We start from the raw sequence: 26,815 nt of genomic DNA on the forward strand, positions 1-26,815 counted from the left end.
AGAAACAGCAGGGGCTGCAGGTGTGAGGCCTCTCAGTCCCTAGCCACTCGGCTGGGCTCATGAGAACCACATGAGAATGAGAAACAGCAGGGGCTGCAGGTGTGAGGCCTCTCAGTCCCTAGCCACTCGGCTGGGCTCATGAGAACCACATGAGAATGAGAAACAGCAGGGGCTGCAGGTGTGAGGCCTCTCAGTCCCTAGCCACCCGGCTGGGCTCATGAGAACCACATGAGAATGAGAAACAGCAGGGGCTGCAGGTGTGAGGCCTCTCAGTCCCTAGCCACCCGGCTGGGCTTTTGAGAACCACATGAGAATGAGAAACAGCAGGGGCTGCAGGTGTGAGGCCTCTCAGTCCCTAGCCACCCGGCTGGGCTTTTGAGAACCACATGAGAATGAGAAACAGCAGGGGCTGCAGGTGTGAGGCCTCTCAGTCCCTAGCCACTCGGCTGGGCTCATGAGAACCACATGAGAATGAGAAACAGCAGGGGCTGCAGGTGTGAGGCCTCTCAGTCCCTAGCCACTCGGCTGGGCTCATGAGAACCACATGAGAATGAGAAACAGCATTCTACACACAGTGACAGACATAGCACTTTGGCTTTGACAATTCCATACTGCATTAGGACAATTTTGATTAAGCTTCAAATCTGAAATAACTGAATATCACACCATGGCATAATGACCACATGGATGAATGACACAGGCATACATTTCTATTCGCTTCTACTGTAAAAAGCATAATACGCATCACATGTGTGCATGGCCTTAGTATATGGTTTTTGTCCACGCGTCTGTCTCTGTCTGAGGAAAGAAGTGTGGGCTCTCCAGTACTTTAAGGCCAGGCAACACACCCCAATATCATGTTCTAATATTATCCCTTGTCTTGTTGGCTTTTGTTGCATACCACATTTTCTTTCACAGAATTTCAATAGATGGCCCATTTACTTTGTAATACCATGTTTCCCATTGTATGATGTGGAGATTTAATCCCTTTTTGTGAGCAGCATTCAGTGTACCGTGATCTTAAGCACATTGGCTGCAGAGGAGTACATGGAGAGAATGAAACAGTCTCGGGAGTTCCTATTTAGAGATTTCTCACACTTTTCCCCTCTCCTCCTTCTCCCTTAGCTCTCCCTTACCCGCCTCCCTGCATTCACTGCTCAGACATCTCCCTGAATGCCTCTGTGGCCTTTCTCCAATCCCTATTTTCTCTCTCTCTTCCTTCACTCCATCACTCTCTCCCTCCCTCTCTCTTGTTCTGTACATTCCTGACTGTAGCTAACCAGCAGGGTCTGTTTCATTGTGATAAGGGATCTAATCCCTCTTAAATCTGCCCAGGAAGAAACCAGCAGTCAGTCAGGATGGGAAGGGAAGAGACGCCGACTCTCATGTTTGTGTTGTGCCTCTGACTGGCATGTTGTTTTACCCCCAATTTCGGGACAAACTGGGAATCCCTGTTCCCCTCAGGAACTGGCTTTCCTCTTCCTTCCTCTATCTCTATGTGTCTGCACATCCTGGAGGAGGTGTCAAGTCCATAGTGTCACCCAGGCAATGGTGAGCATCCCTTACGTTTGTCCAATCAGGAGTGCCATCTCTAATGAGAGGGGTACTAATGAAAAGTCTTGGCTGGGTATCGACTCATAGCCTTGCTCATTAGACTCTTTACCGCTGCCCTGATGAACGGTTGTGCTGTGGGTAAAAAAAATACACTTTCAATCTTCATCTCCTCTCCTCTCCTTGTCTGCCCCTCCTTATCGCTCCTCACCTTTCCTCCCCTTACTTCTCCTCTCCTTACCTCTCCTTACCTTTCCTCCCCTTACCTCTCCTCTCCTTACCTCACCCCTCCTCTCCCTACCTCTCCTTACTTCTACTCTCCTTACCTCACCTCTCCTCTCCCTAACTCTCCTTACTTCTCCTCTCCTTAGCTCACCTCTCCTCTCCTTACCTCACCTCTCCTTACCTCATCTCTCCTTACCTTATCTCTCCTTACCTTACCTCTCCTTACCCCACCTCTCCTTACTTCTACTCTCCTTACCTCACCTCTCCTCTCCCTAACTCTCCTTACTTCTCCTCTCCTTAGCTCACCTCTCCTCTCCTTACCTCACCTCTCCTTACCTTATCTCTCCTTACCTTACCTCTTCTTATCTCACCTCTCCTTACCCCACCTCTCCTTACTTCTACTCTCCTTACCTCACCTCTCCTCTCCCTAACTCTCCTTACTTCTTCTCTCCTTACCTTATCTCTCCTTATCTCACCTCTCCTTATCTCACCTCTCCTTACATAACCTCTCCTCTCCCTACTTCTCCTTACTTCTTCTCTCCTTACCTCTCCTTACCTCACTTTAACCACAGTTTATTGACTTTAGTTTCCCCAGATGCATCTTATCTGGCACTGTTTGTCCTTATATTCTGTTTTATATATCCTTGCCTCACTGATTCCTGTAGGCCTGTCTGTTCACCTGTAGTATATCTGCCCTGTGTCTTCGTGTGGAATCCGTCTAGTCCCTGAGGGGAATTTACTCAACCAGATTAGCTCTGAGCCCATGTTTTGCAGATGTGTGCTGAGGTGTGAAGGAGTGAAGTAAATTGGATTGAAACATAATTTAACAGGGTCATCTTGCCAGTGATTGTCGGGAGACATTGTGTCCCCACCCTTAAGTTACAGTCAATCCTAATTATTAGAATATACTCTGGAATATTCACTGACATGCCATTCTATACCCACATAGAGCTGTGTCTTTCCCTCTATAGGGCAATGGTTCATGGCATTTTCAACTTCTGTGGACTTGGACACATGCCGCTGCACATTGCACACATACTAAGAGGGAGGCACATTGACAACCATAACAGTCATTTCCTTGTGGCAACTCCATGTTGTCCCAGAGCTCCCGGTCGAACCCTTTCCAGGTCAGGGGTCAAACCGTCAGGCCCAAAGCGGAAGCATACAGACACAGCACACGCTAAAGGGCACAGGGCATTACCCTCTGGGGCATATTTCGTCTACATTTACTCCCTATAGACCATAAAACACATGTTAATGAGAGAGCCAAACATCTGCAGTCATAAAGGTGGTCTACATTTGTCTATAGCCTAGGCCCTGTGACTGAGAAGAGGGTCTAGAGAATAGGATGTGGATGGGAGACATTTACATTTACATTTAAGTCATTTAGCAGACGCTCTTATCGTGAGATATGGTCCCGTGTGGCTCAGTTAGTAGAGCATGGCGCTTGTGATGCCCTAATTGTGGGTTTGTTTCCCACGGGGCCCAGTATGAAAATGTATTCACTCACTACTGTAAGTCACTCTGGATAAGAGTGAAGGCTTAAATATTATACATACAGAAGCCTTGGGCAGCCAGGGGGTTATGTCTGGTGACTCTAAGGCTTAGCTTAGCTCCGTCAGACCTCCTTCATTATGTTACCACTGTGGAGTCAGACCGCCCTTCGCCAGGCTTCAATGCCCTGGAAGAATCTCAGTATTGTCTCAGCTAAAACACTGGGCCTGGTGCTGTGGATCTCCTGGAGATCTCCCCCTCTGGTTCCCAAGGGCATAGCCTTGTGACCGGCAACCTAGTGCTGCTTAGCTCTGTCTCAGGGGAGGAAGGGGCGAGAGGAGCACCCCACTGTGACTGGGGCGTAGGCACTGGCTTGTGGAGCTGCTAAGATGGGTGAGTGGAGGAAACATCTAGGATTCTATGCAGGATTCAGATTGTTCAGATTGTTCAGAAATCAAACTAAAATATTAGCATGTCATGTCTTACATCATGTCACATAAACCCAAAGTAGTTACTGGTTACATATGAGTAGGCTACTTCAAACTTAATGGCTTAATGGCAGTAATAGGATAGAGACAAATGCTGGCTGCCAAGACTGTTGATTGATATCCTCTGAAAGGAGAACAATCAGTTTCTCAGATTCCCTCTGTGCAGCAGCAGTCACAACTGTTGGGAGTCCTTCTCAGCCCCTGGATGAGGCTCACTTATTTGTCTGCAGTGTCTTGTCAACACATGCCTTGGGAAGAAGATTGTATCCAAACAAAAGACAGCTGTTTGAAAAGGCAGATACAGTTGGAGTCTGAAGTTTACATACACTTGGGTTGGAGTCATTAAAACTTGTTTTTCAACCATTCCACACATTTCTATAGTTTAAGCAAGTCAGTTAGGACATCTACATTGTGCATGACACAAGTAATTTTTCCAAATATTGTTTACAGACAGATTATTTCACTTATTTCACTTATATTCATTGTATCACAATTCCAGTGGGTCAGACGTTTACTTACACTAAGTTGACTGTGCCTTTAAACAGCTAGGAAAATTCCAGAAAATGATGATGTCATTGCTTTAGAAGCTTCTGATAGGCTAATTGACATCATTTGAGTAAATTGGAGGTGCACCTGTGGATGTATTTCAAGGCTCTTTGCTTGACATCATGGGAAAATAAGAAGAAATAAGCTAAAAATTGTAGTCTGGTTCATTCTTGGGAGCAATTTCCAAATGCCTGAAGGTACCACGTTCATCTGTACAAATGATAGTACGCAAGTATAAACACCATGGGACAACGCAGCCGTCATACCGCTCAGGAAGGAGAAGCGTTCTGTCTCCTAGAGATGAACGTACTTTGGTGTGAAAAGTGCAAATCAATCCCAGAACAACAGAAAAGGACCTTGTGAAGATGTTGGAGGAAACAAAAGTATCTATATCCACAGTAAAACGAGTCATATATCGACATAACCGGAAAGGCTGCTCACATTTCAGGTCATGTCGATATTGGACTCGTTTTACTGCAAGGAAGAAGCCACTGCTCCAAAACCGCCATAAAAAAGCCAGACTACGATTTACAACTGCACATGGGGACAAAGATTGTACTTTTTCTGCAGGAGGTACTGGTGCACTTCACAAAATAGATGGCATCATGAGGAATAAAAATGATGTGGATATATTGAAACAACATCTCAAGACATCAGTCAGGAAGTTAAAGCTTGGTTGCAAATGGGTCTTCAAGTGGACAATGACCCCAAGCATACTTCCAAAGTTGTGGGAAAATGGCTTAAGGACAACAAAGTCAAGGTATTGGAGTGGCCATCACAAATCCATAACCTCAATCCTATAGAATATTTGTGGGCAGAACGGAAAAAGCGTGTGCGAGCAAGGAGGCCTACAAACCTGACTCAGTTACACCAGCTCTGTCAGGAGGAATGGGCCGAAATTCACCCAACTTATTGTGGGAAGCTTGTGGAAGGCTACCCGAAACGTTTGACCCAAGTTAAACAATTTAAAGGCAATGCTACCAAATACTAATTGAGTGTATGTAAACTGACACACTGGGAATGTGATGATAGAAATAAAAGCTGAAATAAATCATTCTCTCTCTACTATTATTCATTATTATTATTTATTTTTACTAGGATTAAATGTCAGGAATTGTGAAAAACTGAGTTTAAATGTATTTGGCTAAGGTGTATGTAAACCTCCGACTTCAACTGTATGTGGAGAATTTAAGTGCACTCTGTCCATCTGAACTTTCACCTGAGAAATATATGACCCAACAATCCATCAGAGCTAATATGACTATAATCACAGTATTATTTGATCCATCAGATGTTGATCAATATGCTTGTTACATTTTTGACAAGGACATCAATGTGAGCTATAACACAATCAGCGATTTTAGATTTTTAAAAACCACAAGTAAAGGTAATGGAAACTCAATGTGTCTACTTTCTCTGCTTATACGCTTACAAGAAAAGATTTCAGTTTTGAAACTGCGGTAAAAGTGTAGTAACTGCAGTCGACTGTAGTATTTTGGACGCAGTCATTGCAGAATAACTGCGGTTATACTGCACTCGAACTGCAGTTATACTGCACTCGAACTGCAGTTATACTGCACTCGAACTGCAGTTATACTGCACACTAACTGCAATCTTTTTTCGTGAGGGTATCTCCATTTTATTGATGTCTGTCAAACTACCATGAAGCATATGTCAACCAGCAACCAACTAACCAAACCCTAATGTCATCAAGAGCTTTGATGGCTTCGTGGAAGATGAAGTGGTCCTTGAGTGTAGATTCAGATGTGTATCACATAGGACTGTTTGCTGTGTGTGGTGAGTTCCCTACTGTAAACGGGCCATTTTTAAACTGCTCTGTTGGGGAAAAAGGCAAAGGGTCAGAGGCTTGCTACACCACATCCAAGTGGCAGTGCTACCCAGCAACAGCTCAGCTGCGTAACCAGACACTATTAGAAGGCCCTCAGTGGGAACACACAGCCAGAAGTGCCACTCGGAAGTCATCACATACCATTAGATGGGAGCTTTCTAGCTGTCCTGTGTGATCATAAGTTTTATACATGTCAGTCGAACCCAACATGGTTAACCTAAGTGAAAGACATTTACTTCACTTATCTCTTTGAATAGGGAGCGTGGTCTACTTTGAAGATAAATTGTGTTGTGGCAGCTGTGTTCCAATTATGTTCAGTTAAATGAAATGCATGAAATGTGATTCTGTCTTCTGAAAGCGCTGAAAACATAAATGTATATAATCAATTACAGGAACATTTAGCGAAATATTCAATTGTTTGGTTCTTTGACAGGTATGGGGCCCATGACATCATTCTATGTGTTTTAAGAGAATGATATGCAGCTATCTAGTCAATAGCTGTATTGTTCTGTAAAGATGAATGAGGAGTTAACAAATTAAGTATCTATTCTATACTTGCCTGACTTATGTAGTTAATTTATCATTTTTCCATCCTGAATGAGTTATGGAAAGTACTTTTGGAGTACACACACCCAAACAAACAGTAGTTTCTCTGCACTGTATTCCTTATCAAAGCATGCGAATAGAATAACAAAGATGGCAATTAAGATTAGGACCAGGATATGCCACCTCCAAATGACTATGCTGACTGTGGATTTTCCAGTTGAACACCACTGCAGGAAGACACTAGCCTCGTAATTACCAGACTGATTACCGCTGATATCCGTGTAGTGAACATGTAAGCTTGCGAGATCAAGCGGCTTGCAAGGCGAGGAAGACATTTTCACCCACAGACATGTGGCGAGACCAGCAACAGGGGGCAGTGTTTCACCTCTTCTGAATTGTACAATGCAATGCATAGCTTATTCTATCATAGTTTATTCTATCTTATTAAATGGAATTGGTATCCATACATCTATGCTGATCAGAAATGCAGAGCAAACTCTTTTCTCGATCTCTTCCCACAGGGCACACACTGGTTGATTCAATGTTGTTTCCACGTCATTTCAATGAAATAACATTGTACCAACGTGGAAGAGATGTTGAATTGACATCTTTGCCCAGTGGATTACTTCTCTTTCCATTCTTACTATATTACAGACATTCATGAATCATCTCGTCTACACCGGTTAGTCACAGTGGGTTAGAGTGTCAGTTTGGTTTAGCTGGTGTGAACGTGATGATCAGTATCAAAACACTGTCATCCATCCTTGGCCAAAGTATCAGCTCTGGACTCACCTGTATATGAGTGTCCATAGAAACGGAAGGTGAGAGGGTCTTCCTGCGCCCTTTAGGTCTTCTGGTATTTTGTCTGTATGCTTTGGCTGAGCTTTCTCTCTAAATATTTCGATAGCAGCGAGACAGCAGTCTGGCAGGGCGGTGTTACAAGGAAGCATTCAAACAAAATGGATTGTCATAACACGTCCAACAAAGACACTATTGAAACCTGGAATAGTACTGATATAGGCTCGTCTGTACTGGGACACTAAAGGACTAGGATACAGTGCCTTGCGAAATAATTCGGCCCCCTTGAACTTACAGCTGTAATCGCAGCAAAAGGTGGCGCTACAAAGTATTAACTTAAGGGGGCTGAATAATTTTGCACGCCCAATTTTTCAGTTTTTGATTTGTTAAAAAAGTTTGAAATATCCAATAAATGTCGTTCCACTTCATGATTGTGTCCCACTTGTTGTTGATTCTTCACAAAAAAATACAGTTTTATATCTTTATGTTTGAAGCCTGAAATGTGGCAAAAGGTCGCAAAGTTCAAGGGGGCCGAATACTTTCGCAAGGCACTGTATATGTTTTGAATTGGTTCATGATGAGGTCCTATTGTAGGCAACTTCTATATATTGACATCTGCTGAGTTTGTGAAGGTTGAGCTTGTTTGATGACTGTGAAGTTCTAAGAAGTTCATAATATTTATCTGAATTTTTGTTACACTACCTTTTGACACTGTTGGATAGGAAAAGGAAACGTGTCTTCTACAATAAACAGTTCAGGGGTCACTTATAACAGAGGTCAACGGTCATAATGGGTGTCCTGCTAAACCATTTAGGTTAGTTGTCACTCAGTTCCTGTGAACTTCGTGGAATACATGCGGTAAAGAGATCAATGGAATCATTGGCAGTTCGTAAAATGTCTGCCCTGCTAGAGCTGCCCCGGTCAACTGTAAGTGCTATTATTGTGAAATTGAAATGTCTAGAAGCAACAAAGGCTCAGCCGTGAAGTATTAGGCCGCACAAGCTCGCAGAACCGGATGGTCTGTCCTCGGAGGCAAACCCTCACTACCGAGTTCCAAACTGCCTCTGGAAGCAAGGTCAACTCAAGAACTGATGGTCGGTTACACCTACAGTATGTGGACACCTGCTCGTCGAACATGCTGCCAAACATACCCTCGTGAAACTGACTATTCTATCGATTCTTGACTTCGGCGATGTCGTGTACAAAATAGCCCCCAACACTCTACTCAGAAAATTGGATGCAGTCTGTCACAGTGCCATCCGTTTTGTCACCAAAGCCCCATTTACTACCCACCACTGTGACCTGTATGCTTTCGTTGGCTGGCCCTCGCTTCATATTTGTCACCAAACCCACTGGCTCCAGGTCATCTATAAGTCTTTGCTAGGTAAAGCCCCGCCTTATCTCAGCTCACTGGTCACCATAGCAGCACCCACCCGTAGCACGTGCTCCAGCAGGTATATTTCACTGGTCACCCCCAAAGCCAATTCCTCTTTGGCCGCCTTTCCTTCCAGTTCTCTACTGCCAATCACTGGAACAAATGTTAAAAATCACTGAATCTGGAGCCTCATATCTCCCTCACTAACTTTAAGCATCAGCTGTCAGAGCAGCTTACAGATCATTGCACCTAATTATGTAATTATGCAGTGTAACTGCAGTTACAGTGCAGAATAACTGCAGGTCAACTGCAGTACAGTTCAGAGGTCAACCAATTATGATTTTTCTACGCCAATACCGATTATTGGATGACCAAAAAAGGGTATACCGATAAATTGGACGATTTTTATATATATATATTTGTAATAATGACAATTACAACAATACTGAATGAACAATGAATGAACAAACACTTTTATTTTAACTTAACATAATACATAAATAAAATATATGTAGTCGCAAATAAATAATGATACATGTTCAATTTGGTTTAAATAATGCAAAAACACTGTTTTGGTGTAGAAAGTAATAGTGCAATATGTGCCATGTAAAAAGCTAACGTTTATGTTCCTTGCTCAGAACATGAGAACATATGAAAGCTGGTGGTTCCTTTTAACATGAGTCTTCAATATTCCCAGGTAAGAAGTTTTAGGTTGTAGTTATTATAACAATTATGACACATTGACTATTTCTCTCTATAACATTTGTATTTTATATACCTTTGACTATTGGATGTTCTTATAGGCAATTAAGTATTGCCAGCACTGTGCAACAAGCATGGTTAAGAGTAGTAAAGTGCTGTTTGAATGAATGCTTATGAGCCTGCTGCTGCCACCACTGCTCAGTCAGACTGCTCTATCAAATATCAAATCACAGACTTAATTATAATTAAATAAACACACAGAAATACGAGCCTTTGGTCATTAATATGGTAAAATGCAGAAACCATCATTTCGAAAAACAAAATGTTTATTCTTTCAGTGAAATACGGAACCGTTCCGTACTTTTATCGGCAACCCTAAGTCTAAATAATGCTGTTACATTGCACAACCTTCAATGTTATGTCATAATTATGTAAAATTCAGGCAAACTAATCACAGCCTTTGTTAGGAAGAAATGGTCTTCACACAGTTCGCAACGAGCCAGGCGGCCCAAATAGCTGCATATACCCTGACTCTGCTTGCACTGAACGCAAGAGAAGCGGGGTGGCAGGTAGCCTTGCGTTTGGCCAGTAACCGAAAGGTTGCTATATCGAATCCCTGAGCTGACAAGGTAAAAATCTGTCATTCTGTGCCTGAACAAGGCAGTTAACCCACTGTTCCTTGGCCTTCATTGTAAATAAGAATGTGTTCTTAACTGACTTGCCTAGTTAAATAAAGGTTAAGTAAAAAAGTGTCCCAGTTTCCCTAGTTAATATTGCCTGCTAACATTAATTTATTTTAACAAAATATGCAGTTTAAAAAAATATATACTTGTGTATTGGTTTTAAGAAAGGCATTGATGTTTACGGTTAGGTACATTTGTGCAACGATTGTGCTTTTTTCGCAAATGTGCTTTTGTTAAATCATCAGGCTGTGATTCGATGATAAATTAACAAACACCACATTGATTATATGCAACGCAGAATGACCTAGTAATATCATCAACCATTTTTAGTTAACTAGTGTTAATGTGAAGATTGATTGTTTTTTATAAGATAAGTTTAATGCTAGCTAGCAACTTACCTTAGCTCCTTGCAGCCACAAGGTTCTTTTGATGCTGCTCTCGCGTGACAGGTTGTCAGCCTGCCAAGCAGTCTCCTCGTGGATTCCATTGTAATCGTCCATAATCGGCACCCAAAAAGGCTGATTACCAATTGTTATGAAAACTTGAAATCGTCCCTAATTAATCCATGCCGATTAATTGGTCGACCTCTAGTTCAGTTATTCTGCCATTGCTTCATCCAAAAGACTACAGTTGACTGCAGTTACTGCACTTTTACTGCAGTTTCAAAACTGCAATCTTTTTTTGTAAGGGAGGTTATATTTGACTCAATATTCCATGATATACATTGTTGGCAGGATATATGGATGCAGTTCAGTGCATGATTAATATAATTCACTAATACATTTCTTGGTAGACCAAAACATATTGCTATCAGGTGGTAAATCACAGCTGGCCTGGTACATTGTCTGCTGCCTCCATTCGGGATGCACTGTTTCAGTTTCAATGACTCAATATTTTGTACAAAAACGGACGAATGTAACTAAGGCTGGGAATGTCAATACAACCACACTAGCAAGGGTAATGACCACAAGTCAGTCATAATGTGGCTAATATGCCAGAGTATTTATTTATTTAGCTAGCTAAAAACAAAAAGCATAATGTTAGCTAGATAGTTAGCTAGCTGCTAGGAGGATGTCATGTCATTGCAGGAGTGGGTGAGTGACTCAGTTCTGAAAGGCCCCAGAGTCTGCAACATCACTAAGCAAGGGGCACCACCAAGCAAGTGGCACCATGAAGACCAAGGAGCTCTCCAAACAGGTCAGGGACAAAGTTGTGAAGTACAGATCAGGGTTGGGTTATAAAAAAATATCAGAAACTTTGAACATCCCACGGAGCACCATCAAATCCATTATTCAGACATTGAAAGAATACGGCACCACAGCAAACCTGCCGACAGAGGGTCGCCCACCAAAACTCATGGACCAGGCAAGGAGGGCATTAATCAGAGAGGCAACAAATAGACCAAAGATAACTGCAAAGTTCCACCGCGGAGATTAGAGTATCTGTCCATAGGACCACTTTAAGCCATACAATCCACAGAGCAAGGCTTTTCGAAAGAGTGGCCAGAAAAATGCCATTGCTTAAAGAAAAAAATAAGCAACACGTTTGGTGTTTGCCAAAAGGCATGTGGGAGACTCCCCAAACATATGGAAGAAGGTACTGGTAGATGAGACTAAAATTGAGCTTTTTGGCCATCAAGGAAAACACTATGTCTGGCGCAAACCCAACACCTCTCATCACCCCGAGAACACAATGGTGGTGGGAGCATCATGCTGTGGGGATGTTTTTCATCATCAGGGAAACTGGTCAGAATTGAAGGAATGATGAATGGCGCTAAATACAGAGAAATTCTTGAGAGAGACCTCTTTCTGTCTTCCAGAGATTTGAGACTGGGATGGAGGTTCACATTCCAGCAGGACAATTACCCTAAACATACTGCTAAAGTAACACTCGAGTGGTTTCAGGGGAAACATTTACATGTATTTGAATGGCCTAGTCAAAGCCCAGACCTCAATCCAATTGAGAATCTGTGGTATGACTTAAAGATTGCTGTATACCAGCGGAACCCATCCAACTTGAAGGAGCTGGAGCAGTTTTGCCTTGAAGAATGGGTAAAAATCCCAGTGGCTAGATGTGCCAAGCCCAAGAGACTTGCAGCTGTAATTGCTGCAAAAGGTGGCTCTACAGAGTATTGGCTTTGGGGTGGGTGAATAGTTAGAGTTGAAGTCGTAAGTTTACATACACTTAGGTTGGTGTCATTAAAACTCGTTTTTCAACCACTCCACAAATGTCTTGTTAACATACTATAGTTTTGGCAAGTCGGTTAGAACATCTACTTTGTGCATGACACAAGTAATTTCCGAACAATTGTTTTAATTTTCAATTAAAATTCACTATCACAATTCCAGTGGGTCAGAGGTTTACATACACTAAGTTGACTGTTCCTTTAAACAGCTTGGAACATTCCAGAAAATGATGTCATGGCTTTAGAAGCTTCTGATAGGCTAATTGACATAATTTGAGTCAATTGGAGGTGTACCTGTGGATGTATTTCAAGGCCTTCCTTCAAACTCAGTGCCTCTTTGCTTGACATCATGGGAAACTCAAAAGAAATCAGCCAAGACCTCAGAAATAATATTGTAGACCTCCACAAGTCTGGTTTGTACTTGGGAGCAATTTCCAAACACCTGAAGGTACCACGTTCATCTGTACAAACAATAGTACGCAAGTATAAACACCATGGCTCCACTCAGCCATCATACCGCTCAGGAAGGAGACGCGTTCTGTCTCCTAGAGATGAACGTTCTTTGGGTCAAAAAGTGAAAATCAATCCCATAACAACAGCAAAGGACCTTGTGAAGATGCTGGAAGAAACAGGTACAAAAGTATCTGTATCCACAGTAAAACGAGTCCTATATCGACATAAGTTAAAGGTCGCTCTGCAAGGAAGAAGCCACTGCTCCAAAACCGCCATAGAAAAGCCAGACTACGGTTTGCAACTCCATATGGGGACAAAGATTGTACTTTTTGGAGAAATGTCCTCTGGTCTGATGAAACATAAATAGAACTGTTTGGCCATAATGACCATCATTATCTTTGGAGGAAAAAAGGGGGATGCTTGCAAGCCGAAGAACACCATCCCAACCGTGGGGGTGGCAGCATCATGTTGTGGGGGTGCTTTTCTGCAGGAGGGACTGGTGCACTTCACAAAATTGATGGCATCATAAGGATGGAAATGTATGTGGATATATTAAAGCAACATCTCAAGACATCAGTCAGGAAGTTAAAGTTTGGTCGCAAATGGGTCTTCCAAATGGACAATGACCCCAAGCATACTTCTGAAGTTGTGGCAAAATGGCTTAAGAACAACAAAGTCAAGGTATTGGAGTGGCCAGCACAAAGCCCTGACCCCCTATAAAACATTTGTGGGCAAAACTGAAAAAGCGCGTGCGAGTAAGTAGGCCTACAAACCTGACTCAGTTACACCAGCTCTGTCAGGAGGAATGGGCCAAAATTCGCCCAACTCATTGTGGGAAGCTTGTGGAAGGCTACCTGAAACGTTTGACCCAAGTTAAATAATTTAAAGGCGATGCTACCAAATACTAATTGAGTGCATGTAAATTTCTGACCCACTGGGAAAGCTGAAATAAATAATTATCTCTTCTATTATTCTACATTTCACATTCTTAAAATAAAGTGGTGATCCTAAGACAGATAATTTTTACCAGGATTAAATGTCAGGAATTGTGGAAAACGGAGTTTAAATATTTTTGGCTAAGTTTTAAGTTGTTTGTTTAACAATAACAAATATTTTGCAACTTCAAAGTGGTAGGCACGTTGTGTAAATCAAATGATACAAACCCCCCAAAAATACATTTTAATTCCAGGTTGTAAGGCAACAAAATAGGAAAATTGCCAAGAGTGGAGAATACTTTCGCAAGCCACTGTTTACTCTACTTTAACTACAGTTACACTTCAGTGTACTACAGTTATACTGCACTCTGTCTGCAAACATTTTTGGTAAGGGAGTGTGCCAGAGCGCAGAGTAACTGATGAATTTATGAACGCGCAAGACCCGCTGAATATGACCTTGTCAGTAAACGTAAAAAAGTAATAGTTAGTCATGAACAAGGTTCCCTCTAAGCTGCAGCCAAGACCGTCGTGCAGCTCCCCAAGGACTGAGTCTTAACAGTTAATTAACACAATCATATTGAGCAAGACTCAGCCAGAACTCTACACAGACCAGTGTGGCATCACCAGTCAGAGCTGTAGTAGGCCTATACACAAATAGACCATGGCCACATATGGATCTGTGCCATTTATTTAGAACTGGACTGTGTTTATAGCTGTGGTCTTAAGTAGATGCACTTGTTCTGAGATCAAAGCAAGAGCTGCATGTAGCAACGTGTGAACATTTTGTTCATATCCTTTTCTAGTTAGTGAGTTGTCGGCCCAGTTATAGATCATTTGTAGTCAACAATAGGGCAGTGATTGCTTCCTATAAGAGCACTAAATGTGTACATTTCTAGATATTATGAAAAACAAGTCAGGTGAAGAGCTTTTTTTTGTCTTAAAGGGGCAGTGCTGTATTTTGAGACGGGCTTGAATAAGCCAAGTAGCCAATAGGCAGAAGGGAGCATAATTGATCTGATTCTCTGTGATAATGGTACAGGAATAATAAGTGGTTTCTTGCATCAACGAACACAACAACATGTTCATTCACATATGTTTCTGTTTACATATGATATGGTAAATATATCCAATGCAAGAAACATCTACATTTAAATGGTAGTAATATTAATTCTCATATATTCCCGTTAATTCCCATATATTCCCGTTAATTCCCATATATTCCCATTAATTCCCATATATTCCCGTTAATTCCCATGGAAAGTTTCCCCCTCTAAATATTCACCAAAATGTGCAACCCTAGTGATGAGCTTTGTGGGCACAATGGTGTTGAACGCTGAGCTGTAGTCAATGAACAGCATTCTCACATAGGTGTTCCTTTTGTTCAGGTGGGAAAGGGCAGTGTGGAGTGCGATTGAGATTGCATCAGAGGTATGCAAATTGGAATGGGTCTAGGGTTTCTGGCATGATGGTGTTGATGTGAGCCATGACCAGCCTTTCAATGCGCTTCATGGCTACCGACGTGAGTGCTATGGGACAGTAATAATTTGGGCAGGTTACCTTCGCTATCTTGGGCACAGAGACTATGGTGGACTGTTTGACACATGTAGGTATTACAGACTTGGCCAGGGAGAGATTGAACATGTCAGTGAAGACTCCTGCCAGTAGGTCCGCGCATTCTTTGAGTACACGTCTTGGTAATCCGTCTGGCCCCGTGGCTTTGTGAATGTTGACCTGTTTTAAGGTCTTGCTCACATCGGCTACAGAAAGCGTGATCACACAGTCGTCCAGAACAGTTGGTGCACTCATGCATGCATCATTATTGCTTGCCTCAAAGCGAGCATAAAAGACATTTAGCTCATCTGGTAGTTTTGCGCCTTGCCACATCCGACAAGCATCAGAGACGGTGTAGTAGGATTCAATCTTAGTCCTGTATTGACGCTTTACCTGTTTGATGGTTCGTCTGAGGGTCTAGTTATGGTCATATCTAATATGATCTAACAACATGTATTTCTAATCCACCTTGTTGAAATACTTGACCTAGTCCAGGGATAACTCTCCCATATCCTCAAGTTATCATCAGTTTTAATATCCTGCCTCTCAGACCTTTCCTTTTAGAGGCCTATGAGCTGGTGTCCCAGGCTTCACCTTAGCTTGTCCCCTGGTGAATGCAGCTCTGGCAAACAAGGAGGGGACCCCAGTCAGGCAGATGAAAGCAGCATGTTTTTAGATCTGGACCATAAGAGGAAACAGACCAGGGCTATCTGTGGCTTCCTCTTGATCAATGTTCTAATGTTCCGGGCAGTGACCAAGATATGATCAGGCTGCAGTACGGTGCAGTGTTAGTGTTAGACCCCTACAGTCCTACTCAGACATTAACCCAGGCCCCATGGGAACAGTGGCGGTAATCCTTATCACAGGAGGTCACACAATACAGCCCACGAATGTAACCCAGTTCTTACATGTGGCAGAGTTCATAACAAATCACTTTTGAATGTAGCTATTAGTTAAAGAGTGTTTGTTTTCTGTTCTTTTTTACTATTTATTTAGGAACAGAATGTCCACTCCTGGGAAATACACTATTTATATTTGTCTGGTGTGTTTTCACTTTAGTAGTAATTGACAAAGCAGCACATAATGTGAGTCCTGGCTTGTGATTGTATATATGTATAATGTATAGATATCCTGCTGAGTTGGACACAGTGAAGGGGCAGATGTTCAGTGATATGATATTTTTCTGGGGGCTGCTGTGTGTGTCTGGGTGAGTGCCAGCAGTCGTTAACTGGCAGTAAGAATAAATGAGCCATGAATATATTGGAGGACAGACTCACTGAAGGTCCAGTTGGTGGCCTGTTAAAATGTTATATGGTATGGACGATAGGATGGACAGTTCACTGAGGCCTTCTCACTGTGTAGGGATAGCTCTGATCAGAACCAGCTAAATAGACAGCTAGAGCAGAGAACACAGGCCTTTGTGTATGTGTATGTTTGTGTGTGTGTGTACGTGTGGACATACACACATTCATGTGCTCCTGTGCATCAGAAACTGAGGGTTATTGATACCCTTCTGGACAGTGGGCTGGTCTTCTGAGCATTCAGAATCCTCTGACTAAACAAACTGGATGTTTTGAGACTGGGGTTAACTATTGGGTACTGGTGTCCAGATTTCATGTCACTCTGTCATTACGCTACAAGCTACCCCTATACACAGATATCCATCACGTGTAATTATAGCTGTGTATTCTTCCCTGCCTGCTTGGTGAGTCAAGCTCTTTAGGCCTCCTCTAACCCTGACCTGGAGCATGGGCAAGCTTGGCTAGGCCTTTGGGCCCTCAGACAGTCTGCTTTGTCTTACAGAATGTAGAGATACAGTGATTGTAGTAGAAGTAGCTGTGGTTCATCAGTAATAAAACTATGAGTAGTGGTTATAGGAGCAGATTCAGGGTCAAATTATGTTGGCTCGGTGTTCATGATATGTACAATGAACCGTTCCAATTACCTCCTGAGAGAAAAGAGTAATAAAGCAAATGTAGCCCTTTCCTTTACATTGGCAGCTTGTCCTACAGTAATATAATAGAGTGAGGCTATGTGTGACTGGTGGCTCTGACTCTATGGAGGTCCACACAGTGGCAGGGACTGGATGGAAGGATATTGACATTTTACTTGGGGATCAGAGTTTACTTCAACTCACACCAACATCGGAGTAACTCATCTGGAGAAATGATAAATACTTTACCCCCATGACAGATATCAGGGGTATAGAAAAAGTAGCTTGAGTCTTCAACTTAACTCTTGATATTAAAAGGTCAGAAAATGTGCAGGACAGTAGTCCATTGCGTTTGAGTTTTCTTGTTCCATGAAGGGGTTGGGGGACACGGATGAAGGGGTTGGGGGACAATGTAGATGTAATGTGGGTTCAATGTGGATTAAGGTTACCTGTACCAGCACTGGAGACAAGAGCATCCCACTGCTGTCGCTTGGAGTCAGGTGAGGGTATAGCCTGTGCACCAATCACCAGGCGAGCCACTCATAATTTCAGAGGTCACTGGGTTAATCATCGTGGGAACCTGTTTTGACACCGAGGGAGTCTTTATCATTGTTCTTGATGATGAATAGTAATAATACATGTCTCGGCGTAGGGTTACAAACTCTCCCATAGACACATCTTGGCTTCTCCCTTCTCTCATTTTCCTTTCACAATCAGGAAATATCTTTCATTTTTGTTTAGCATACTCTAGTTAGTATCTATTTAACATTTCCCCTCTCCATTCTGCCTTCACTGTGAAGACAGGAAAGCTTGTGACCTTGTGGGACTTGATCCATGGCAATTCAGCATTCCTTCCCATTGAGCAGAATGACACATGAGCGAGACTCTGACCCAGCTTGAAACCTGGGAGCCACTCAGGTGTGTGTCCTCAGGGGGAGGATGCATCCCCCCAGCCCCACTCTTCCTGACCCCGTAGAAACGGACATGAAAACAGCCAGGACTTCCCCAGGGCCCCGGAGTCAGGTCCTTGATCTGCAGGTCACGTTCAGGTCACATTCTGTTCACAGGCAGGAGACAGGAATGTGTTATTCCCCTGGAATTTTACTCTGAGTGGAAAATCATCCTCACCGTATATGCTTAGTAGAACTACAGAAGAGGCATTTGTTTTGATATTTGGTGAATGGGGAATATAAAGCCCAGTGTTTTGGCATTTACATGTCCAGACGTTGTAAACTAGGAGAGAAATACCAGGTCTGTAATTGGCTGGTTAGTGCTGGCGGTGGCTGAATGCACTAAAAATACATTGAAACAGGAAAACAACTCACCACCATTTCCTCTGGCAGTCCCAGAATCACTCCATGACTCTCCTCTGTTTATGGACATAGAGTGGGCTATAAAATTATTAGTAGTGCCAAGCAAGTACCCTCCTCCTCCTACCCCTTTCTTTCTCATCACCCACTCATCCGTTCTTTCACAGCACTGTAGCATTCCATCAATGGTATGAAGAAAGAAAAGCAGTCCTGTTGAAGACAGTTATATTACTTTACAGTCATCAATACCCTGATTGTACTGTATTTGTATGACCTTTGGAGGTTCACTTTTCCAGCTAAAGATAGATTGGGTTTCTGTCAGTACCTGATTCGGATCTGGGTCCGTGTGTGTATACAGTGAAGTGGAGAGAGAATACATGTGGTCAGTTGAATGACATCTCTGACAGGCTGTGTAAGGGATATAGATGAGATGGAAACATGGTTGCTTTTTAAGGGTGCATTGCATTGCCATTATGTGATTGGCAGACTATCTGGTTGTCTGGTTTCTATTGGCTGAAATTCTGAGTTTCTCTCATCTGACCAGTGTGCTTTATTCATGTGCTGATGAAGGCGCTGGCAGGGGTTTTATGGTTACCAAGATGGTTTCTTGAAAGCTTGTGGTTACAGTCAAACTATGACTATATATTTGAAACACATCTCAGAGAGTTGAGTTACATGAAAACTCACAGTAAGGTTGGTAAGTCAAACTAGACATATTAGGCTAATATCATAAATAATTGTTTAAACAAATCTGATGTGCCACATTGGATTACAGAGAGAGTCAGTTTTCTTACATTGGAGATTGAATATGTTGCCTAAAGATGGAAACTGGCCTGATAAGTGTTGTCATGACTTTCTGTAAGCTTTAAAGCAGCTCTTCCAAACCTCACAAACCAGACCCAAACTCATCCCTGGAAGACATTGGAGTTAAACTCTATCTGACATGAAATGAAAGAGAAAGCTTTTTTTCTACTTTTGTGGTTGAGGGAAGTTAGTTAATCACTGGCTCTACCAAGTGACTAGCTGGTGTTCTGGCAGTTCTTGCATGTCCCGTTAGGGGGAGAACATAATGATGGATGTTGTGTGTAATTTTCCAATTTAGTTAAACAAAAGGAAACACTTAACCCATCAGATATTTTCTAATTTCAAGGATAACAACAAACACTGCTTTCATTTCTTGTAGGTTATTTCTCACTCTTCAATCTTATTTCCTCAGCAATCATGATGCTAGTGAATTCATGGTTATTTGTCATGACTGTGGCTCTGTCATTTAGAAGCACTGTCTCCTACAGTATTGTACTCTATTGATGTTTCTGTAACATTGGTACCATTACGTATGCTACTGTGAGACTGATCCGTCTGTCTGTCCCTGTCAGATGTTAATGAGTGTGAGGAGACTAACGGAGGCTGTAAGGCTCTGTGCTGCAACACCATCGGCAGCTTCTACTGCAGTTGTCCCTCTGGTCAGCAGCTGAAGGACGACGGCAAGACCTGCCAAGGTAAGTCCTCCTCACCTCCTCTACCCCCACTACCACCATCACTACCACCATCACCTCCAGTACTCCATCACCACTACCAATACTACTATCATCAATACTAACACCACCACTACCACCATCACTGCTACTACCACCATCACCACCACTACCACATCACCACTACCAATACTACTAATACCACCACTACCACCATCACCATCAGCACTACTAATACCACCATTACCACCACCACCACCACCACCTTCAGTACCACCATCACCACTCCTACCATCATCACCACTACCAATACTACTATCATCAATACTAACACCACCACTACCACCATCACCACTACTACCACCATCACCACCACTACCACCATCACCGCTACTACCACCATCACCACCACTGCCACCATCACCTCCAGTACCACCATCACCACTCCTACCATCATCACCACTACCAATACTACTACCATCAATACTAACACCCCCACTACCACCATCACCACCACTAACAATACTACTAATACCACCACCATCACTACCAGCACTACTAATACCACCACTACCACCATCACTACCACTACCACCACCACCTCCAGTATGACCATCACCACTACTACCATCATCACCACTACCACTACTACTATCATCAATACTAACACCACCACTACCACCACCACCTCCAGTATGACCATCACCACTACTACCATCATCACCACTACCACTACTACTATCATCAATACTAACACCACCACTACCACCATCACCACCACTACCACCATCACTGCTACTACCACCATCACCACCACTACCACCATCACCACCATCACCTCCAATACCACCATCACCACCTCCAGTATGACCATCACCACCACCATCACCACTACTACTACCACCTAACACCACCACTACCACCTCCAGTACCACCATCACCACTACTACCATACCACCATCACCACCATCACCAATACCACCATCACCACCACTACCACCATCACCACCACTACCACCATCACCTCCAGTACCACCATCACCACCACTACCACCATCACCACCACTACCACCATCACCTCCAGTACCACCATCACCACTACAAATACTACTATAATCAATACTAACACCATCACTACCACCATCATTGCTACTGCCACCATCACCACTACCACCACTACCACCACATCACCACTACCATCATCAATACTAACACCACTACTACCACCATCGTCACTACTATAATCAATACCATTGACACTACCACCACCCTCAACACTACTGCTATCACCACCACTACCTCCACCATCACTACCACTACCATTACTACCACTACCATAACCACTACCATCATCACCACCACTACTACCACCACCATCACTACCAACACCATCACCACCACTACCACCATCAACACCACTACCACCATCAGCACCACTACCACCACTACCACCATCACCACCACTACCACCACTACCACCACCATCACCACTACTGCTATCACCACCACTCCCTCCACCATCACTACCACTACCATAACCACTACCATTACCACTACCACCATCACTACCATCACCATTACCACCACTACCACCATCACCCCCACCCTCACCAACACCACCACTACCACTACCACCATCAACACCACTGCCTCCAAAGGAAAGAAAGAAAGCGAATACTGCTTGAACCCAAGTCTAATAGACAAATAAGCCACACATATCTAAAATTCCACTTTTTTGTTTTTGTTTTTGCTCAGCTTGATGTTTTCCATTGGAGAATGTCTGTAATTCGTTGAATACATGGCAGTGATAAGTTCAATATGTAGCTATACCCAGCCCTGAGGAGAAGCCTGTTTGGAATGATGTGCAGCGTGAATGCTAACTGAAGGAGACAATAATGATACACTTTTTGAAAAAACTTGTGCTATCTAGAACCTAAAAGGGTTATTTGGCTGTTGCCATAGGATAATCCTTTGAAGAACCATTTTTGGTTCCAGGTAGAACCCTTTTGGGTTTCACGTAGGACCCTTTCCACAGAGGGTTCTACATGGAACCATAAACAGTTCATCAATGGGGACTGCTGAATAACCATTTTTGAAATGTTTTTGAAAGACTTTATGTTTTGGTTATTAAGACTGCTAATAGGCATGTTATCACAGCTGTGGGTAATACCACTCTCTATGGACATCTGCTCTGATGTCTAATGGACAAAAACATATCAGCTCATTAATAAGTTCATAATATTTACTGAACTTAAAAACCTAAAAAGCCTGCTTTCAGTGCCTGTGTGGACAGCACTGTAATGGATGTAGGAAGATACAGTATGTGTATGGTATGTCTAACAGCATAGGGATGGTGAGTGCATTCCTACTGTATGACTGACAGTCTCTGTAGACGGTGCTGAGCTGTCTGAGATGTGGCAGGCCTACAGGCCTGTCCATCTCAACTAAAAACCCAGAAGTAATACCTCAACTTGTGAGGATAACAGCACTAAGACTTTTTCTAAAATGTTTTATGAGATTGGAGAACACATTAGGAAGGATCTTAGACCATTCCTCCATACGGAGTCTTTCCAGATCCTTCATATCCTTCCACTTATGGACTGCCCTCTTCAAAACAAACAAACAAACCACAGGTTTTCAATGGGGTTCAAGTTTGGAGATTGAGATGGCAATTGGCAAATTATGATTTTGCCAAACCATTTCTTTGTGGATTTTACGTGTGCTTGGGGATATTGTCTTGATGGAAGAACCACTTGCGGCCAAGTTTCAGCCTCTTGGCAGAGGCAACCAGGTTTTTGGCTAAAATGTCCTGGTACTGAGTAAAGTTCATGACTCCGTTGACTTTAACAAGGGCCCCAGGACCAGTGGAAGCAAAAATGTAGCCCAATAACATCAAAGATCCACCACCATGTTTTACTGTAAGTCTTTTTCTCATTTAGGGCCCAATCCCACCACTGGTGTGCGTGGCCCAAGAGCTCTATTGTCATGTTATCCAACAAATGTAAACGCCTGGATTTGCTAAACGACATTTGCACTTTGATTGGAACGGGTGCTATAGTCAGATGACATGAAAATAGAGCTGTTTGGCCACGCACACCAGTGGTGGGATTGGGGTCTAAATGAGAATGTTTAAGTAGAAAATAACCCCATACCAGCTTCAGAGTTCTTTATATGAGCCATTTTTGTACAAATCGTGACAATCGTTTTTGACCACGTTCATGCATTATTTTTCAACCCAATGAAGACCTGTCATGGTTCAGCCTCCACTGTTTAAATGTATGTGTTGGCAAGGGATGAGAGACTGCACTGAGCTCCTGAGTAGATGGGGTCACTGCAAGATTCATTCTTTTCTCCGATGTTTGGTTTCGAAATATAAAATTGTACCCTTGGCACAGATCTGGCAATATTGTACTTTGGCAGGTATTTCTTACATTTCTATATCAAAAGAAAAGTTGAGCTATTTTATAATAAATCTTTTTTCACATTCCTTCTAGTACCTGCATGCCATATCCCATAAATCAATCACTTTTTTTTTTTTTACATACATCAGCCTTTGAAGTGGCAGGGAAAGCATTGCCAACTATAGTCCTAAATCACTATCATTTTAAATATAGGCTTTTTAACACTCACAATAATGTAATTTCTGTCAAATACGATATCATTATTCCAATGGTACATTATAGTAGCATGTGTGATCATAGGCTTGAGCATATGGGCTACTTGGAGGAGAGTGTGGAGGAGAGGAGGAGGAGGAGGAGGAGGGGGAGGGTCTTAAATGTCCAGGACATGGGAGACAGACATGGTGGAGGAGGCAGGCAGACTGAGAGAGGGAGAGACTAAAAAGAGAGAGATATAGAGTGGGGAGAAATCAGAGGGAGCAAGAAGTTGTTCTGCCTTTACACAAGATGTGACTGAAATGAAAAATCAAAGCAGGGTTTAGATATTTTGTATATTCATGTCTTGTTTTAACATATCTCAAACAGTATTGTAGTTGTCGTTTTGGCCATAAATACATTTTTTTTCTATCTGTGAGAATATATAGTAGGCTAGTTCTTGGACATGGCATTGTCAGGATGGTTGATGCTCCTCGTGGGGTGTTTTGGGGCTCATATATATCCAGTCTTGGGTACTAACAATCTGTACCACCGCTATCATAGAAGGATTTGCTATATGCCTGACTGCTTCCATGGATATAATGGCTACAATGGGTACAACAAGGGATATCATGGGCCAGGTGAGTGCTTCAGTACACTCCACACTTCTGTTGTTATATTTACCCTTGCATGGGCAATACTGCCTATAAATGAAATCTCAGTGGGTTTATGGCATATATGGAAAAGCCTGTTACACTATTGTTGGTTTTGAGTCATTTTAACTGAATGAAAATATACCTTATGATTAAGAGGTCATCTGGGTCAAGCTTTCCCCTATATAATATTTTCATCCAGCTCATTAGACCAAGCCTGAACAACTCTTCCCATCACTTTCTGTTGGATGACAGGTGTACTATCGTGCACTCTAGTAGGATCGTGTTTTATGTTCTGTCAGCAATGCAGAGGAAGTCTCAGTGTTATCAGTCTACTCCTACTATGGAGATGGACTGGTGCCCTTGTGTGTAGCCCGGTACTGCCCACATAACTCCAGTAGAAGTGGAGGCTTCCACTTATCAGTGGAGAAATAATGCATGTAGAAACCCATGTTTAGTAATGCTAACATAAATATGACATGACTCCAGTTCTAAACTTAACAGGTCTTGTCACTATAAAAAATTACCAAACACTTTCAGTTTGAGAGTTACTAAGTTTGAGAGTTACTTCAGTGCAGCTCTGGAAGATAGTCAAACTCTGGTTTATGTGAATGAGTTCCAATATCTTACATGCAGTACATCGTCCTATATCTGGCTGCATGAGTCAGGTGCATCCTAATTTGTATTCAAACCACACAACTGAGAATCAGCTAGAAATCCATGTACATGTCATGCTTGCAGCAGCCATAAATACCAAAGATAAACTATTTTTCCATGAATAGTGAAAACTGGCCTAATGTCTCCTGGCCTTATGGCTGCTGTAAGCCTGTGGCTGCTGAGGCTTTGGGACCATGCTCTGTGGAATCATGTTCTAGACATGGAAACCAGCCTAGAGGGCTTTTACAGTATGCCATGGTCCACAGGGAAACCAGCCTAGAGGGCTTTTACAGTATGACATGGTCCACAGGGAAACCAGCCTAGAGGGCTTTTACAGTATGCCATGGTCCACAGGGAAACCAGCCTAGAGGGCTTTTACAGTATGCCATGGTCCACAGGGAAACCAGCCTAGAGGGCTTTTACAGTATGCCATGGTCCACAGGGAAACCAGCCTAGAGGGCTTTTACAGTATGCCATGGTCCACAGGGAAACCAGCCTAGAGGGCTTTTACAGTATGCCATGGTCCACAGGGAAACCAGCCTAGAGGGCTTTTACAGTATGCCATGGTCCACAGGGAAACCAGCCTAGAGGGCTTTTACAGTATGCCATGGTCCACAGGAAAACAGCGCCACATCTTTGGAGTGATTTCATTAAAAACCAAACACAAACATGCTGCATGGACAGAAAAGAGAGAACCCATCTGCCTGCCAGCTTTCCTGGATGGAACTGAGCTGAAGTTTGGCAGCAGTTTGGAGCTAAATTGGTATAATGTGTAGAGGATGTACTCTGTCCAAAAACACCATCTTAAAAGATGCCTCCAATGCGAGTGAATGGGTTCATCTATAGACAGAACTAGAGAGGAATACTGGTGGTGTAGGATGTACAGTACAGTAAGGATTGAAATGGTTGCGTGCTTCTCTAACCAACGGCACAGTGGACACTATGGCTTGGCTAAGTGTTTCTGACTATACAGTATTTAAATCTGTTCTGTTGGGGTTACAAGCAGCAAGGCCAAAAATAAATATTAATAAAATCTCCCCCTCCATTGTGTAGATATTGTAACCCCCAGGGGAGGGCTTCTGTTCCCTCCCAGAATCCACTGTGATACATTTTGTTTTGGATGTGGTCACAGGTTGTTAGTGTCTATCAGGCTGCTTTCATGTCAGATAGATATCGTTGGGGTGCCGTGTAATGACGGCAATGGAGCTCAGCTGTGCCAGTCCAGATCCCACATAGCGTGCCACCAGCCACTAGGGCTCTGGAAGGGGAGTGTAAGGGTTTTCTTCTGGTGAAAGAGAGGCGGACCAAAATGCAGCGTGGTGGTTATTCATGTTTTTAATAAAGACGACTATACATGAACAGACTATACAAAACAAGAAAAGTGAAAACCTAAACAGTCCTATCTGGTGCAAACACAGAGACAGGAACAATCACCCACAAAACACAACACAAAACAGGCTACCGAAATATGGTTCCCAATCAGAGACAATGACTAACACCTGCCTCTGATTGAGAACCATATCAGGCCAAACATAGAAATAGACAAACCAGACACACAACATAGAATGCCCACCCAGCTCACGTCCTGACCAACACTAAAACAAGGAAAACACATACGAACGATGGACAGAACGTGACAGAACCCCCCTCCCCCCCAAGGTGCGGACTCCGAACGCACAACCTAAACCTATAGGGGAGGGTCTGGGTGGGCATCTGTCCGCGGTGGCGGCTCTGGCGCTGGATGTGGACCCCACTCCATAATTGTCTTAGTCCACCTCCTTAGTGTCCCTTGAGTGGTGACCCTCGCCGCTAA

General features: G+C 43.0%; 1 protein-coding gene across 1 annotated transcript in view; it reads left to right on the plus strand.

Annotated features, from left to right (window-relative positions):
* The window catches only part of LOC118388493 (multiple epidermal growth factor-like domains protein 6), a 90,221-nt gene that overhangs the window by 39,521 nt on the left and 23,885 nt on the right, over nucleotides 1–26,815 (plus strand). The window contains exon 5 of the mRNA XM_052526835.1: nucleotides 20,001–20,123. Within this exon, the coding sequence (XP_052382795.1) occupies nucleotides 20,001–20,123 (123 nt within the window). The remainder of the gene's footprint in view (nucleotides 1–20,000; nucleotides 20,124–26,815) is intronic.

The sequence above is a fragment of the Oncorhynchus keta genome, chromosome 10 (genome assembly GCF_023373465.1).
Source record: "Oncorhynchus keta strain PuntledgeMale-10-30-2019 chromosome 10, Oket_V2, whole genome shotgun sequence".
NCBI classification, from domain to species: domain Eukaryota; kingdom Metazoa; phylum Chordata; class Actinopteri; order Salmoniformes; family Salmonidae; genus Oncorhynchus; species Oncorhynchus keta.